A 17,101-nucleotide genomic window follows, 5' to 3' on the forward strand; every position below is an offset into this window, starting at 1 on the left:
TTCATGATTCAAATTGATTAAAAGCCCTGTACAAATAACAAATAAAATTACTGTCGCTGATATAAAGAATAGGTGTGTAAACCTTTTATCTCTGTAAAAGTGCATTTAATTTTACAATAGTTTAATCTTTCTTCAAGTATTATTTAAGCAAGATGCAACATTAATGTCTTTTTTATTTATTTTTTAGTTTTTATAAATGGATACTTAGGCCGAGTAAAAATAGAATAAATAAATTTTCTATTCGAATTTGTACTATGAAGTAAGAAAACCACTTGTAATGATGTATCTAAAACATTTCTGAGTGTTTTTAAAAGTTATAGTACCCCAGTTATTCTAAAGTTCTAAGAAACTAACAATATAAAAATTTATTTAATTCATTGAATAATTGCCAACTAGTTGTCTCGCCCCCTAGATACAGGTGAGGGCTAAGGGGGTCAGGAAAATAGCATAAAACCACCTTTAAAAAGCTTTCCTGAAAAGTACAATTAATTCAGACTTTCAGTTTCCGAAATATTTAGCTTTAGAAAAAAACTTTACTACTTTATATTATAGTAAAAGGGATGATAGTACAATACGTACTTTTTATTGCTGCGTTATCAATGGATAAAATTATTTTAGAAACAATGGCATAAATGTGATAAAAATGTTGTCTCGATTATTGGTTACAGGTAAGGATTATTTTACGTTTAAAATGGTAAACTATTTGAAATATAAAATATCTAAATTTAAACACTATAATAATTAATTTAAAATATAATTTGCCAGAAGTTATCTTTAAGGTTTGTTTATCCGATTTGCTGAAAAACTTTAGTTTTTGCTTAATCGAATTTAAATAATAATTAAATTATTTTCTTTAACAAATCTATTTCAAAATCACAACTTGTTACCGTGTTTACTTTTAAATTTTATTCACAATATAATAACAAGTGATCATAGAAAGAATACGAAGAAGCGTCTTTCGTCATATTTTCACATGAGCTTTTCTCCTATTTTTTAGCCCCTGCAGTGCCTCTAACCCTGCGGGGCAATCATTAACATTTACTTAACCTAAAATAACCTAACCAAATGCTACTGTGAAAATACGATGAAACCCCTACTTTGTTTTCTGTCCATGATCCAAAACAAGTTTTTGGAAGGTATGCGTTGAAAACAAAAATATAATTTTGAATTTAAACCATAATACAAATCTTTAATTAGGTTGGTTAGTTAGCCTCTGGCTCTGTGTTCACCATGTCAGAGGTAACCCTGACGCCAAGAGACTTTATGAAAACCTACTGGCCAACTATGACAGGTTAGTAATACCTTGTTAGCCCAGGAAGCTAATCAAGTTGGTTAGTTGACAATGTGAAAGCTATAATTCCCAATGATAATACACAAAATTACCCCTTCTGTAGATTACAATTAGTCGTTGAAACGTTTAAACACTCAACTTAATAAACCGGCCAATAAAAATTTAGTAAAAGTCCCCAAAGTTTTAAGCCAACGAATAAGAAAATGTTATTATAAAACTTTGGAGGCTAATGTAATAAACAGCCCCCTCTCTTTCTGTTTAGTAATATAAAGTTGGCCTCTTTGATTTTGAGTTATGCCTATTTTAGATCAAAGCATTTCTCAACTCAAGCTTTTATAACAACAACAGCATCACAACAACATAGCAGCAGTAGAGCAGTTTTTATTTCTGTAGTAATTTTAGTGGTTAGATTCAAACCAAACTATACAACGAGCGAATAAGGTTCAAGATATCACTTAAAAAGAGAATAGTAGCTTTCGCAATATTCCATAAAAATGTGAGCAAGCTTCCAGTCAAATGCGCTTATTAAGTCTAACTGTTCTTAATGTTGACCAAACGCAGAGTATAATTAAACGCATATTTAAAAACAGTTAAACCTAATAAGCGCATTTGACTGGAATCTTTCTCACGAATTTACGTAATTTTGCGAAAGCTACTTTTCACTTTTATAAATAGTATATCAAACTCTTTGTTTTAGTTCAAAATGCACAAATTACGTAATTTCATATAACGTCAAAATATGCAAAAATCCTTTTGAATTCACCAAATGTAAAATTTGATTTTAGAAAAAATCCTAATTTTGAGTGAAACGTTAATTAACATAAAAAATTATAATTCTAAATTATTATAGCACATACATTAAAGTCATTTTTAGGCAGGGCTTTAGAGGGATTAGACACTGACCGATATATTGATGGCCTTCCCCAATGATGATACACAAAATAAGCCCTTCTGTAGATTATGATTTGAAACGTTTGGACACTCAGTTTAATAAACCAACCAATCAAAATTTATTAAAAGTCCCCAAAGGTTGTTGAGCCAACGAATAAGAAAACGTTATCATAAGACTTTGGGGACTAGTGTAATAAACATCCCAATGTCCTTCCCTCCCCCTGGTCTTTTCTGTTTTTCTAGAATCAAGTGTTTTTATTCTTGTTTGTTTGTATATACAATATATATTTATTTGTCATTTTGTAAGTTTGTTTGTCCTTAGTAGGAATGAAAAGATTTTGACGAGTTGTACTGAATCAAATTATACAAAAACAAGAATGACAACATCCACAAAAGCGAAGCTCAAAAATTAGAAAGAAGGACAAACGAACAATAACTCTTGTAGAGTATCAGAACTTGATAAGTAGAACATTGATTTATAAGTCTAAACAAAATTGTACATAGATTTGTTGCAAAATTGCGTAAATAGGATAATTGTCATACAATATTAAGTTTTCAAAAAGTTAAAAATCAGATTGTTTTAAATAGGCCTTCGGACGGAAGGACCTAATAGTAGCTAAAATATTATAAAAATTAAACTGCATTTCTATAAACCTAATCTGGCCTTAGATGTTTCATTTCTTTCTTTACAACAGTATGAGTCATTTAGTAGCTTTGTAACTAAAAAGTTTTAAGTAGGTTACCTCATATACATATATAGAAGTTGTTTCACATGGTAGTAAGAATTACAAAATAAATTTATGTCAATACTTTCTTAGATTGGTAAAAAATAAAACTTTTGAAAAATTAAAAGTTAAAAAAAAATCAAACAATAAATTAGTCTAAAATAAGTGGTTATCCCTTTAGATCCTGGGGTTCAGACTGTAAAAGAGATACACAGGCATTAAAATAAACTGACAAAAATGAAATAACAGGCATACATTATGAAAAATAGATAGACAGACAACAGACAATCATTTAACACATTCAAGTAAAATTATAACTGGATAAATCTAAAATTTGTTAGTAAAAAGTGTTGTAAAATTGAAGAAAGTGGTTAAATGATAAGACGACTCAAAGAAAAAGTTTAATCTATTCTTTACATATTTAAATTTTATATATTATGGTTAAACTAGACAATTTTTACCAACTAACTTTGGTAAAAAAATATAAAAATATAAAGAGAGGGGTAGGTTTTCTGGTAGAATCCGTAAAGGTGATGATGTGAGTATTGGTGCAAAAAATATGACGTAACAAAAAAAATTAGCCAATGAGAGGCCACTTTAAATTTTACCATTGGTCAATAACGACCTACCATTGGCTAATTTTTTTTGTTACGTCATATTTTTTGCACCAATACTCACAGCATCCGTAAAGGTGTGTGTTTTTAGGCTTAAAAATAGAAGTAGAACGATAATATTCACTAAATATGTGTAATTTTTATTGAAAAGAGCCATAGACAATTTTTTTAAAGTTAACATAAATTTTTATCGTTCTATCTACTACTGTTTTTTACTTATAACACAAAACCTTAACGGATTTTACCAGAAACCTACACCTCTCTTTGATATTTAAAAAAGGATTTTAATTTTAGAAGAAGAAAAGGCAATATTTGAAAATTTATTAAGAACAGTTTGTTACATCAAATTTATTAGCTAAAAATCTTCATTAGCAAGTGAAATTATTGTGGTGATTCAATTTGAGCTCCTTTTAATTTTATGTGTGTCTTTACATACAATGATTTAATTATCCGCTTCAAGAATTTATTTGTATCAACAAATCCACGTAGTTTCATCAAAATTTGGCTCAATGTTGCAAAATTTGTTTGCTACGCAGCCACTCAAAAATAACTTTGTTCACGAGTACATCATATTTTGATTTTAAATTTTTTTAATATCTTTTCATGGTTTGCATGTTTTGTCGTTTATTTAAATGCTTTAAATAAACAACAAAGTGGGCATATTCAAAAATCTAAACTGCAGCGGCCTTAACTGCCGATCAATGTTTTTTTTAAACAGCCTGTTTTTAAATCTGCTCATCTCCTAGAAATATCATTTAAGACAAATCTTTGATTCAAAATACTCTGACTATATGTAAAGTCAATTAATTTTGAAGCCAAAATTTTACTTGTTACACTTCTAACATAGCAGTAGAAGGCGCAATTTAAAAATCTTTCATATGTAATATTTTGAGTAGTAGGCCCGATCACAAACTAAATCTACTGCTCAAAACTCTTGGATTTATATGCAGGAGTCTCTAGGGATAAGATAATTACCGATAAATTGATGGACATCCCCCATATTGATGTACAAAATTACCCATTTTGTAGATTAAATTAGTGGTTGAACAATTTGAACAATCAACTTAATAAACAAACCAATCAAAAGTCCCCAAAGTTGTTAAGACAATGAATAAGAAATCGTTATCAAAAACTTTGGGGACTTTTTAACAAGCAGCCCAATGTCCCCTTCCTCCCTGGAATCTTTGATCAAAACTCTTGTATTGGTACGTTCTTGTTCCTCATAACTAAAATTTTTAATAAACAAAAGATTTTGGGAAAATTCTTTTCTCTTATTAATTCGAATCCGGTGGATAGGAACCGGTTCTCATCCATACGAAAAAACTATGTCTAGCATCGTATTATATCCAGCTTTCTGCGAATATAAAAATGTACAATCAAAAGATTTAATCCAGTTTTTTAGCCGGTGCCTTCGGCACCTCGGGTCTTAAAAAACTAGTTTTTAACTTTTTATCTTATAATTGTACATTCTATATCCGCGGAAAGCCGTTTATAATACGATGCGAGAAATAACTTTTAGATTAATTGAGAACAATGGAGAAATTTTTCGCCGTGATTAGAGACATTTTATAACTAACAAATTTTTCCTAGCGAATTTTTGTTGCAAAATAACTTATTTTTGATAAGGATTGTATTTAAGTTTACATAGATGTAGTTACAATAGTAGCGTAGCAATAATTTATTTTTGTATAAACAAATGAAAGTTAAATTTTAGACCAAATGGACTTACAAATATGCCCTAATCTTAGAATAGCAAAAATGTTTTGCCATTATATAAAACAATAATTTTCCATTACTCTCTATTCTTTACCAAACCTAATGATAGCTTTGCTAATTAAATAACAAGGATGACAACATCCATAAGTAGCGAAGATAAAAAATTATGGAAAAATTAACTATAGAGTTTCATAAAAAATAAATTTAAAAAATCCCGAACCCTTGTAAGATTTATAACGTGAAAATCTAGGAATCGATGTAGCACCCCAACCAATAAGTAAATCTCAATAAAACTTGATAAAATTATGCACAATATAAAAGTATTCAATCACTAAAAGTTTCAGCCGTCTATCTTAAATAGGAGTAGAGAAAATCACGAAAACTTAAAAATGTAGGAACCGATCTAGCATCCCAGTTAATTGAAGAATCTTAATGAAACTTAGTGAAAATATGAAAGTTAACATTTTTAATCCCTTAATTACAGCCTTCTATCTTTTATAGAAGCCGAGAAAATCACGTTTTCCCCTTTCTGTCGCAAACGGACAGACGGACGGACTGACATTTTGAATTATAAATGTAGCTTCGCTACTAATAAGGTAGATCTTAATAGTCTAAACAGCAAGATTAATTATATTATAAATCCATAGAATTAGTTTCTCTTCATAAGGTGTTCAATAGCTTACACTAAAAATGTTATATAAATGTTTTATAATGCCGAAGAGTAGCATCTAAGAAGTAGAACGATGGAACACTTAAAAAAGAAAAAAATACAAATAAGGGCAGCGTGGAACCCCAACTACACCAAGGGGTGAAGCCCCTGAAGAAATTTTTTGGGTTGTTCAATGTTCTTATCCTTGTTCATTATTAAAGCAATGAAATATAACAATATTTAACAAGTTATTGTAGAAACATATAAAACATATGAAGTCAATTAAAGTTTTAAGATTATAAATAAACGAATGATTAAGAATAAATGTTTACTCAAAGACTAATTTTTACGAAATTGATTGTACACCCCCGATATTAGTAAGGTCCCTGCAGGGTAGAGGCTATTATTAATCAATTAATATAGGTAGCTAGTAGGTAGTCCTGTTTGACTTAAGTGCTACAATTTAATCAACACAAATATCATTACAACCTTATATCTATTTTCAAGCTTATTTTATTATCCTAGAAATATCTTATCATTAAAACCTGCTTAAATTTGATTAAAGTATCTGAAGAGTGTTACTTAAAACCTTTATAACAGCTTTTTGTTTTTCTTTACAAAAAAATTACATTCTCCAGTTTTATAAAATCATCAGAAACGTTTAATATTGGCTCACAAATGACTTTTTGAAGCTTACGAGAAAAGTAATTTCCAAAAAAAATTTGTTATAACTTTTGTTTAGATTAATTCGTCCCGTGGCCAACAGTTCTGACAGGCTGACCGTTCATATGAGGCTAAAACTGTCACAAGTCATTGAAGTGGTAAGTAGGAAATACAATAGTTAAGTGTAGAAATGGAAAGCATCATGTGTGACGTCATAAAAATACGTCTTAAAAGGAAGGATGAGAGGAGAAGTGGGATAATAAACTCATAAAAGAGAGATGGATAATAAACGTATTTTATGACATCACACATGACACTTTCCGCTGTCTCTAAAAAATACAAAGTTGAGTGGAGAAATAATGAGAAACCTAATTTAATTCAGGGATCTATTTGGATAAGACAATGGCCAATAAATTGATTTACATAGCTAATGATGATAAATAAAATACCCTTTCTGTAGATTACAATTAGTGGTTGAAACGATTGGACACTTATCTTTACGAACCACCCAATTAAAACAGTACCCAAAGTTGGGGTACCTTTGTCTTGTCAAAGTTAAATTTAGCTTAATAAGTCAATGAGTTTTGAAACAAAATAGGTAATTTTCATCTGTATTAGCTTATATATATATACTAGCGGCTTCGCCCCTAGCCTCTAGGGGCTTTGCCCCAAGAGGTGATAAAAAAATTAATATTTATTTATAGTGAGAGAATGTTGCTATTCTTTCATTCAAAATAAATGCTGGAATAAAAAATAATAAAAAGGGCAGCCTGCGGCAGCCTGTACCAGAGCAAAATAAAAAAAGGGGGGGATTTTTTTGTTTTTGGGGGGGTTAGGGGTGTCTCACCCCCCAAGAAAATAGCTTAAAACCACCACAGGACCAATAGGTATATACCCTCAAGAGTAGAATCCGATCGGTTCAGTGGTTACCGAGATCTTAAGCTTCAGACGGACGGACGGACGGACAGACAGACAGACAGACATACAGACATCGTACTTCTTTGTATTATAGATATATATATATTATTTGTTATTATACTCAGAAAATAATCTCCAATTAACATGAAAATAAGATACTTAAGTCAACTTAACTAATAAAATACTTCAGATAATAACTCATTAAATTTTAAATTTATAAAAATATGAAATTTTTAAGATGTTATAAAACAGGACTCGGCAGCCGCGCCTCAGCCGCGCATAATATTTACATTAAAACCCGCTGTTTGCATAAAAAAAATACTAAAAGATGTATTGTCTGTCAAGAAACAGATTTTGACATCCAGCTGAGTTTTAGAGGTATAATAATATAACGATTACACTGAGACCTACACGCGGCTGACGAACTGCTGCCGAGCCCTGGTATAATACAAATATTAATATGATTTTATTTGTATTGTTTAGGATATGAGAAGACAAATTTTAACAACGAATGTCTGGGTAGAACAGGTGGGATATATATTTTATTACTTACAATACCTAGTTTATGTTTTAAACAAGGATGACAACATCCATAAAAGCGAAGCACTGAAACGGTAGGACAACGGACATAACACTTGTATAGTGTCAGAACTGAATAATCAGAATATAAATGTATAAGAGTCGAAGCAAAATTGTAAGTAAAATTGTTGAAAAACTGCTTGATACAGAATAATGTTTATGGACATACTTACATTTTTAGGACTTGAATATAGAGTTGCTTTGCTTATGATGTTGTACTTTGTTGTCCCAGGAATCAGTATACCAAAAATCAGATCAATCGGATTATTAGATCACATAAAATATGTTGTTAAATAGTAAAAAAATCAACATGTTTAAAATGGACGTACGGACATTCTGGTAATGATTATAGAGTTGCTACGCTTTCTAAATCGTACCTAACTACTACAGGAATCCCCATGCAAAGTTTGAAATCAATAAGACAATTCTAACATGCCTAAATTAACGAAAAAAGCTATCCGTTACGAACGGACGTACAAAAAGGATAGGAATATTTAAAGAAAAACAAAGGCAAGAATGGATATACACACTGTGACAACCATTCTAAGGGACTCTGAAATTTTTAGAAAATTTATTGCGTATTGAAAAAACCTGGAATCCAGGGATATACAGGGATAAGACAATGACCGATGATCATTCACAATGATTAAACACAAGATTCCGTCTTTTTAGATAATATTTGTTAGTTAAAACTCAACTTAATCAATCAACCAATTAAAATTCATTAAAAGTCCCCAAAGTTGTTGGGCCAACGAATGAGGAAACTTTATTGAAAACTTTTGGGAATAGTTTAATAACCAGCCCATTTCCCTTTCCTTCCTGCTGTAAGCCCAGACAGCTTGAACCTATTTATTAGTAAGGATAATAAGTAAAGCCAATATTATCTGCATATTGTAATATTTCTGGCAAGTCTCAAACTATGTTATGCTTTATTATCATACATAATAATTAGCCTAGCTGCGTACATTATCTATACATTGCTTTTTGAAAAGCGAAGCTTTTCTATATAATAATTAGGGTCGGTCCATCCGTCCATACGTCCGTAACGGATAGCTTTTTTCGTTAATTTAGGCATGTTAGAATTGTCCTATCGATTTCAAACTTTGCATGGTGATTCCTGTAGTAGTTAGGTACGATTTAGAAAGCGTAGCAACTCTATATTCATTACCAAAATGTCCGTACGTCAGTTGACCTAATAAGCGCATTTGACTGGAAGCTTGCGCCTAACTTTACGGAATTACTCGAAAAAATTACCCACTTTAAGGTACTTTTAATCTATGGAAAAATTACGTCATACTGGCCCACCATTGGTAAATCAAGACATATACTGGCCTGTCATTGTTAATTTATTATGTGTATTGGTCATATGTATTGTATGGCCTTATTTTTTATATGCAATATAAAGAGCTCAAATTCTTTGTATTGGTCATCTGTATTGTATGACGTAATTATATTTATAGACACTATAAAGAGCTGCAATCCTATGATTCTGAAAATAATAGCCTTGTTATTCATGTAAACATATTTCCAATGTAAACCTATTTGTATGTAGGTGATTATTATTACTCCTGCAAGTGTATAAATACTGTATTTTGGCAACAGAATATAAAGACTAATTACACGGGGATTATTTATGTATTATTATCCATATCAATACACCACTTACACCCAGAGAGAGAGGGGACAATGGGCTGTGTATTACACTAGTCCCCAAAGTTTTACAATAACGTATCCATATTCGTTGGTTTAACAACTTTGGGGACTTAAGTGAATTTTTATTTGTTGGTTAATTATGTTGAGTGTTCAAACGATTGAACCACTAATTTTAATATACAGAAGGGGTAATTTTGTGTATAATCATTTGGGATGTACATCAATTTCTAGGCCACTGCTTATCCCTGTAGATTGCTGATTATTATCCATAATAGAGCTGTGGCTAGTTGCCTGCAGATATATCATGTTGAGACTAATTAAACTACTTATTGCTTCTATTATCGGTGATTTTAGACTTTTATTTTTGTTTATAGTCAATAAAAATTGTAATATATTCTATTTTGTAAAATGGTTAAGATTTAGGTTTGAAAAATTCGACAAAAATTAGCTAATATTAAAAAAAATTGTTATTAATTTTAGTAATGTAAGCTTCTATTACGAGATCAATAGATAATCTTTTTTATTTTGGTTAAATGTTTTGATAAAGTTAAAGTGTTTAAAATTATTAAAAAATTGTATATAAAGCTATCAAACCTAGGAAATACCTTGTTTCATAAAATAGTAAGGTTTATTTAACTAGTTGGGTTCTCTGCTTTACGAAAGCTTCAAATAAGGTCATTTGATGGTTTTATTTTATTTACAGATTTAAGTTTTTGATGATTTTAGGCTATTTTTATAGCCCCTTTCTGCCACTAAAGGTACAGAGCCCTTATGCTATGGACATATCCGCTAGTATATTTATATTTGTTACATTAAGAGACTATATACTGTATTATATAAAGATACTAGTGGCTTCGCCCTATGAGGTAATGGAAAGTCAACCCTCCAGAATAATTTTATAGTTATATTTTCAAAAAAGTTATTCTTTGCCGAATTACTCTTTGGTAAAATTAAACCCAGGTTGCGCGCCGTATGCACAAAAATTTCAATTCGTAAAAATTAAACAAAGGTTGTTCACCGTATATCTCGTACGGGGTGAGCATAAGCGAGTACCCTGTATGCGGCGCAAGCTCTGATAGTCCCACTGATTGGACCACATATACACAAAAATTGAAAACTCTCCTCTGTAAATTTTATTTAATACCTATAATTGCAACAACTTTTTTTTTTTTTTTTTGGGGGGGGGGGTTCATGGGGGGCTTCGCCCCATGGTGCAGTGGGGTTCCCCCAACCCAATTACTGGTTTTTGTTTACAAAAATAAAAAAAATAAAAAATTTGGAAATAGGGATTTTTTTTATTTTTAGAGGGGTTGGGGTGTCCCACCCTCCTAGAAAATAGCCTAAAACCACCAGAGGACCAGTAGGTATATTCCCAGAAGAGTTGAGCCCAATTTGTTCAGCAGTTACTGAGATTTTACAAAAAATGTAAAAAATAAATTTCATGGGGGGCTTCGCCCCATGGTGCAGTGGGGTTCCCCCAACCCAATTACTGGTTTTTGTTTACAAAAATAAAAAAAATAAAAAATTTGGAAATAGGGATTTTTTTTATTTTTAGGGGGGTTGGGGTGTCCCACCCTCCTAGAAAATAGCTTAAAACCATCACAGGACCAGTAGGTATAATCCCTGAAGAGTAGAGCCCAATCGGTTCAGCGGTTACTGAGATCTTAAGCTTCAGACGGACAGACAGACGGACAGACAGACGGACAGACGGACAGACGGTCAGACGGACAGACATCAAGCTACTTTGTATTATAGATTACATACAGTGAGCCACGACTCGTATCGATGGAAATTACATGCAGAGGTATATTATATTTCTAATTTTATGCAGGGATCTAAAGGAATAAGACAAGGCCGATAAATTGATGTACCTCCATAAAGACTCGAGGGTACACAAATTTACCCCTTCTGCAGATTACAATTACAGATGAAATGAATCAAAAAAGTCCTCAAAAATGTTAAGCCAACAAACAAGAAAACGTTATTATAAAACTTTGAGAACTACTGTAATAACAGCCCAACGTCCCCTCCCTCCCTAAATGTTATGTATGTAAATAAATATATGCATACTGTAAGTATAATATATCGCTGCACCAATATTCTATATATACTTAATACGGGCCATGTAATGAAGACGAATTTTTGAAAGCGAAGCTTTTCTATAATTAGGGTCGGTCCGTCCTTCCATCCGAGATAGCTAGCTTTTATTCGTTAATTTAGGCATGTTAGAATTGTCCTATCGATTTCAAACTTTGCATGGTGATTCCTGTAGTAGTTAGGTACGATTTAGAAAGCGTAGCAACTCTATAATCGTAACCAGAATGTCCTTACGTCCATTTTAAAAAATGTAATTTTTTTTATTACTTTTTTAGTAACAAATTTTTATGTGATAAAATAATCCGATTGATCTGATTTTTTGATTACTGATTCCTATTACAATAAGGTACAATATTATGAGCGAAGCATCTCTATAATCAAGTATTAAAATGTCAGTAGATATCAGCTAGAGTCGATATTAAGGTGTCTAAAGAAGCGTCATGGCATGCTTTACAAATACATAACTGCACTCAACCTAGGGCCTATCTTTGATATTTTGTGTACTTTGAACGAATCATTTGCTCATTGTAGAGTAAAACGTCTGAAAAGGAAGCTCTAAACAAACAGAGTACTTAAAATATCAGAGATAGATCCTAGGTTGTGTGGAGTTATTTGTAATGTTATTACGTTCTATTATTACCTTAATATCAATTCTAGCTTGTACCCTATTTAAGGTCAAATCTTAAGAAGGAAATGTCTTATTTACATCAACCTAATATACTAGCGGCTGAGCCTCTAGTTCTCAGGACAGACAGGTTAATCGAATAGGCATAAAACCTTGCAAAGGCTGAAGATAAAATAAACTGAACAGAAATAATAAGATTAAAAATAACTTCTATTCTACATAAAAGTAGTGACGTGCACCTTTGTTTACCATCTTAAGAAATTAATTTTCCTCTTGAATAAAAACCTAGGGGGGAGGACGGGGCGTGCTTTAGGGGGTGTGATCCAGTTTTTATACACTCCCCTCAAATAGTTGATAGTTGACCGCCAGACTGAACGGACGTGTAATAAACATATCCCGTATGACCTATAAATAGAAATTATTGGTGACAGGGTGTCCAACAATTTTCTATTTTAACAATGGCTACAAATCAAGTTGAACAACAACAAAGTGATAGTAATATTGGGGATTTAACTAAAATTCTCATTGACAATAAAGTGACGCCAGAAAAACTAAAAGAACTGTTATGCAATGCTAACAAAAGTGATTCAAAAATATCTCTGGATAAGTCAAACCTCAAAAAATGTTGCAGTGATTTAAAGTTATACTGCAACAGTAATGAGCAGTATAATCGCAATTGGACCATTAGAATTCATGGGCTATCTGTCTCTTCTGAGCTAGTTAAGAAAGTGGGAGCTGATGAGGCATGCATAACTACTGCCTACAATGCTATCATTGAGCCTGTGCTGAGGAAGCTTACCCCAAAGCCTGAAGACACTGATGTGAACACAGAATGGGGCCCTACAAAGATTGACTCTGTTCCTAAAGTTTTTGATCTCCTTTCAAATGGTCATTTTGTTGGTAAAAAACGAGATAATCTTCCAAGAACTATCATCATAAGATTCATGTCAAGGTATATGAGAAATCTGTTTCTCAAATATAAGAGAAAATTTATGCCAAATCCAACGGCAGCAGAGACAACAATGGGTGTTAAATTTTATTCTGCATTTCCTGATCTTACAGCAATGAACCATAAATATCTGATGGCCCTGAAACAAGACCCTAGGGTTAAGGCTGCTTGGGCATTTGATGGGAACCTGAGATTCTCTCTGGCTGAGAGCAAAGGTGAGGAGTCTAATGAAACTGGAGCTGGGTTCTCAGAGGTATTCTTTGTTGAGGATATAAGGACAGATCCCACAGCAGAGGTTGACAAAGCTGTTGCCTCCCACAATGACTCATCACCCTCCAGAAAAAGTAGAGCAGATCTTCCTACAAATAATCGCCAACTGAGATCTAAGGGCCCAGTTAGAGGCAATGGAGGGCCTTGGAGCCAATCATCTGGACATGGTGGACGTAGTGGAGTGCCAGCTGGACGTGGAGGTGTTCCTGGTGGACGTGGAGGTGTTCCTGGAGGACGTGGTAGAGGGCGTGGTGGACAGTTTTCTGGTCGGGATGGACAGCATGCTGGTGGAGCCCAAGGAGAACATAAGGATTCAGGGGAAAGCAGCTGGCAGGAGGTAAAGAATGGAGCTACAAAAGGTGAAATTGAAAAAGGTGAAGGTCTATTGCCAAATGATAATGATCTTGCCTGCTCTACCTTTAATGTAAATTCATTTAAAGATTAGATATATCAACATATTCCTACAAGAATCTTCTTTTAAATAAAAAAAAACCTATTTTTTTCTCCTAAATTTAGCATTAATTCTTATCTGATTCCTCTGTTTTTTTTTCTCAATATACAATAATTTTAGCTCTAGATGAAAAAAATATTTTATTATAATAATTAGGATTTTATTCAGTACCATACAAACTATCTTTTATACCTCTTCTAAAAAACATTTGTTTTTCTTTAATGATTTTAATATTTTAAAATTTGTTGGACACCCCAAATATAGGATATGAAAAATAGTAAAAATTGTCCGTATTACCGGAAGTGTAAGATCTATACCTACCCCCTCCCATTCTCCTACCCTTCTTACAACCCCTACACCCCTTGTACACCTGTATGTATTTATGACTTTCACCCCCCTTTTTCCCACCCCTATCCAGTCCCTCCTTTCCCTGCACCCCCTCTCTATCCTTTCTTACTTTTGGTTTGTGTGTTTGTATATTGTTTCTTTATACATTGGATTTATTATAAATGAATGAATCATTTCATAGATTTGGGACAGACAATCTAAGTAACAACAATTTTCACAGATTGCTTTTTGAAGAAAATGAAGAGGTTGATATTTATCGAGAATTAGACATACAGAGCTCATACTATTCTCCTGATAAATTTTGTGAAAAATTTAAAAATTCAAAAAACATTTCTATCCTCAGTTTAAATATTCAATCTATTAATTCTAAATTTTCTAGCCTTTCTGATCTAATTCATTTTTGGAAAGAGAAAGGGGTTATTTTTGACATCATTTGTTTACAAGAATGTTATTCCATTGTTATTCCATCCATCTTTGAAATATCTTTATATCATCCTATTCTATTTAAAACAAGAACAACTTTTGTGGGTGGAGGCGTAGCTTTCTATATTAACAAATCTTTAAATTTTTCTGTTCTAAATGAGTATTCTATTTTTCATGAAAAAATTATTGAAAGTTTGTTCATAGAATTGGAGTTTAGCAACAGAAAAAAACTTGTTATTGGTAATTTCTACAGACCCCCTAGCACTGGGTTAAACAATCTTACACCTAATATGCAAATAGAGTTATTTTTGGAACATTTTCAAGGCATTTTAGACTCTATCACGGAGCGAAAATGTAAAGCAATTCTTTGTGGAGACTTTAATTTAGATTTGTTTGCTTACAATGTACATAATTATACAGCGGATTTTGTCAGCATGCTTTTTAGCGCTGGCTTCCTACAGCTGATCTCTAACCCTACAAGAGTCTCAGCCCATAACAATACAGCTACGCTTATTGACCACATCTGGACAAATGATATTAAGGATCAAATGGTTTCTGGAGTAATAACTACTTATTTGAGCGACCATTTCTCAACTTTTCATTTTATTAGCACTAATAAACATAAGACAAACCCAAAAGTTATTTCCACTAGAGATTTTTCTGACGTTAATATTGAAAGCTTTAAAGATGACTTAAGTAATTTGTCTTTTAATGAAGTCTATGCCAAAAATAACCCTACAGAAAGCTATGCTATTTTCCAAAACTTATTTCAAGCTTCTTTTGAGAGAAATATTCCTGTTAAGGAAATTCGATTTAATAAAAACTACCACATGATCCAAAATTGGATGACCAAAGGCATATTAAGGTCTAGGAATAAGAAATTTGAATTACAATCTAGATTAGCAAAAGTTCCAACAACTGAAAATAAGGAATTGTATACTAAATATAAAAACGTGTATAACAAAGTTCTGAAAACTGCAAAAAAGTTATATTATAGTAATCTACTTGTCTCCAACCAAAACAATCTTAAAAAGAGTTGGCAAATTATTAAAGATGTCGCTGGTTTAAATTCAAAAAGAAAATTTTCAACTAATAAGATTATTGTTGATGGTAATGAGATCATTGGTGATAAGAACATAGGAGAGGCATTTAATAGGCATTTTTCTAGCATTGCTTTTAACATTCGACAGGATATACCCCCTACTGAGAGATCCCCTAACTCTTATCTTGAAGAATCTGGCAACCTATTTAACATTCCCCCAATCACACCTGCAATTATAACTGAAATTGTTAATAATTTTGACCTAAAAAAATCCTGTGACTACCTTGGAATATCATCTTTTTTATTGAAAAAAGTCGTTTCACAAATTCTAGATCCTTTATGTCATATTTTCAATAAATCAATTGAACTTGGCTCTGTACCTGAACAATTCAAAATGGCTAAAGTAACAGCTGTCTTCAAAAAAGGCGGAGATCCTTTCAATCTTAATGATTACAGGCCAATTTCTCTTCTTCTTATTTTTTCAAAAATTCTAGAAAAGTTCATTGCCATTAATTTGCAAGCTTATCTTTCTGATAATAATCTTATTGATGAACTTCAATTTGGATTCCAGGCAAATAATTCAACATATCATCCTATGATTCATTTACTCAATCATGTAAGTAAAGCTATGAATAATAAGGAGTATACTATTGGAATTTTTTGTGATATTCGCAAAGCATTTGATTGTGTGCCTAAAAATACTCTTCTTATGAAGCTACAGAAATTTGGTATTAATGGGAACTTGCTTAATTGGTTTGAATCATATTTAACAGATAGAAATCAATTTGTTAAATTTGGCCTTTTTGACTCTGATCCATTAGAGATAGATAGTGGAGTGCCTCAAGGTAGCATATTAGGTCCTATTTTGTTTCTTATATTTTTTAATGACTTGCCTAAGTCAACACTTTTAAAAGTACTACTTTTCTGTGATGACACTACTATATTAGCCTCTGGTAAAAACCTAAATGAGCTTGTTGAATTTGTTAATGCAGAACTCAAAAATATTTCCCAGTGGTTTAGGGCTAATCAAATGTCTTTACATCCCAACAAAACAAAATTCACTATATTTTATCCTACTCCCTCCCTTATTCCATGGAATGAAATCAATCTATATTTTGATGATAATGATCCAAATACCCTTAACCCTAACCCTTTACTTAGACATAGAATTGACTTTGTCAACCATGAAAGTGATAT

The 17,101-nt window shown here is 32.0% G+C and overlaps 1 protein-coding gene across 1 annotated transcript in view; it reads left to right on the top strand.

Annotated features, from left to right (window-relative positions):
* The first annotated feature begins 621 nt into the window (after positions 1–621).
* Positions 622–17,101, top strand: part of nAChRalpha1 (nicotinic acetylcholine receptor alpha1) — a 54,527-nt gene continuing 38,047 nt past the window's right edge. The window contains exons 1-4 of the mRNA XM_080150292.1: positions 622–668; positions 1,198–1,291; positions 6,629–6,707; positions 7,951–7,995. Coding sequence (XP_080006418.1) covers positions 644–668; positions 1,198–1,291; positions 6,629–6,707; positions 7,951–7,995 — 243 coding nt within the window. The 5' untranslated portion in view covers positions 622–643. The remainder of the gene's footprint in view (positions 669–1,197; positions 1,292–6,628; positions 6,708–7,950; positions 7,996–17,101) is intronic.

Source organism: Acartia tonsa, chromosome 2 (assembly GCF_053477335.1).
Source record: "Acartia tonsa isolate MP-2025a chromosome 2, ASM5347733v1, whole genome shotgun sequence".
Lineage (NCBI taxonomy): Eukaryota > Metazoa > Arthropoda > Copepoda > Calanoida > Acartiidae > Acartia > Acartia tonsa.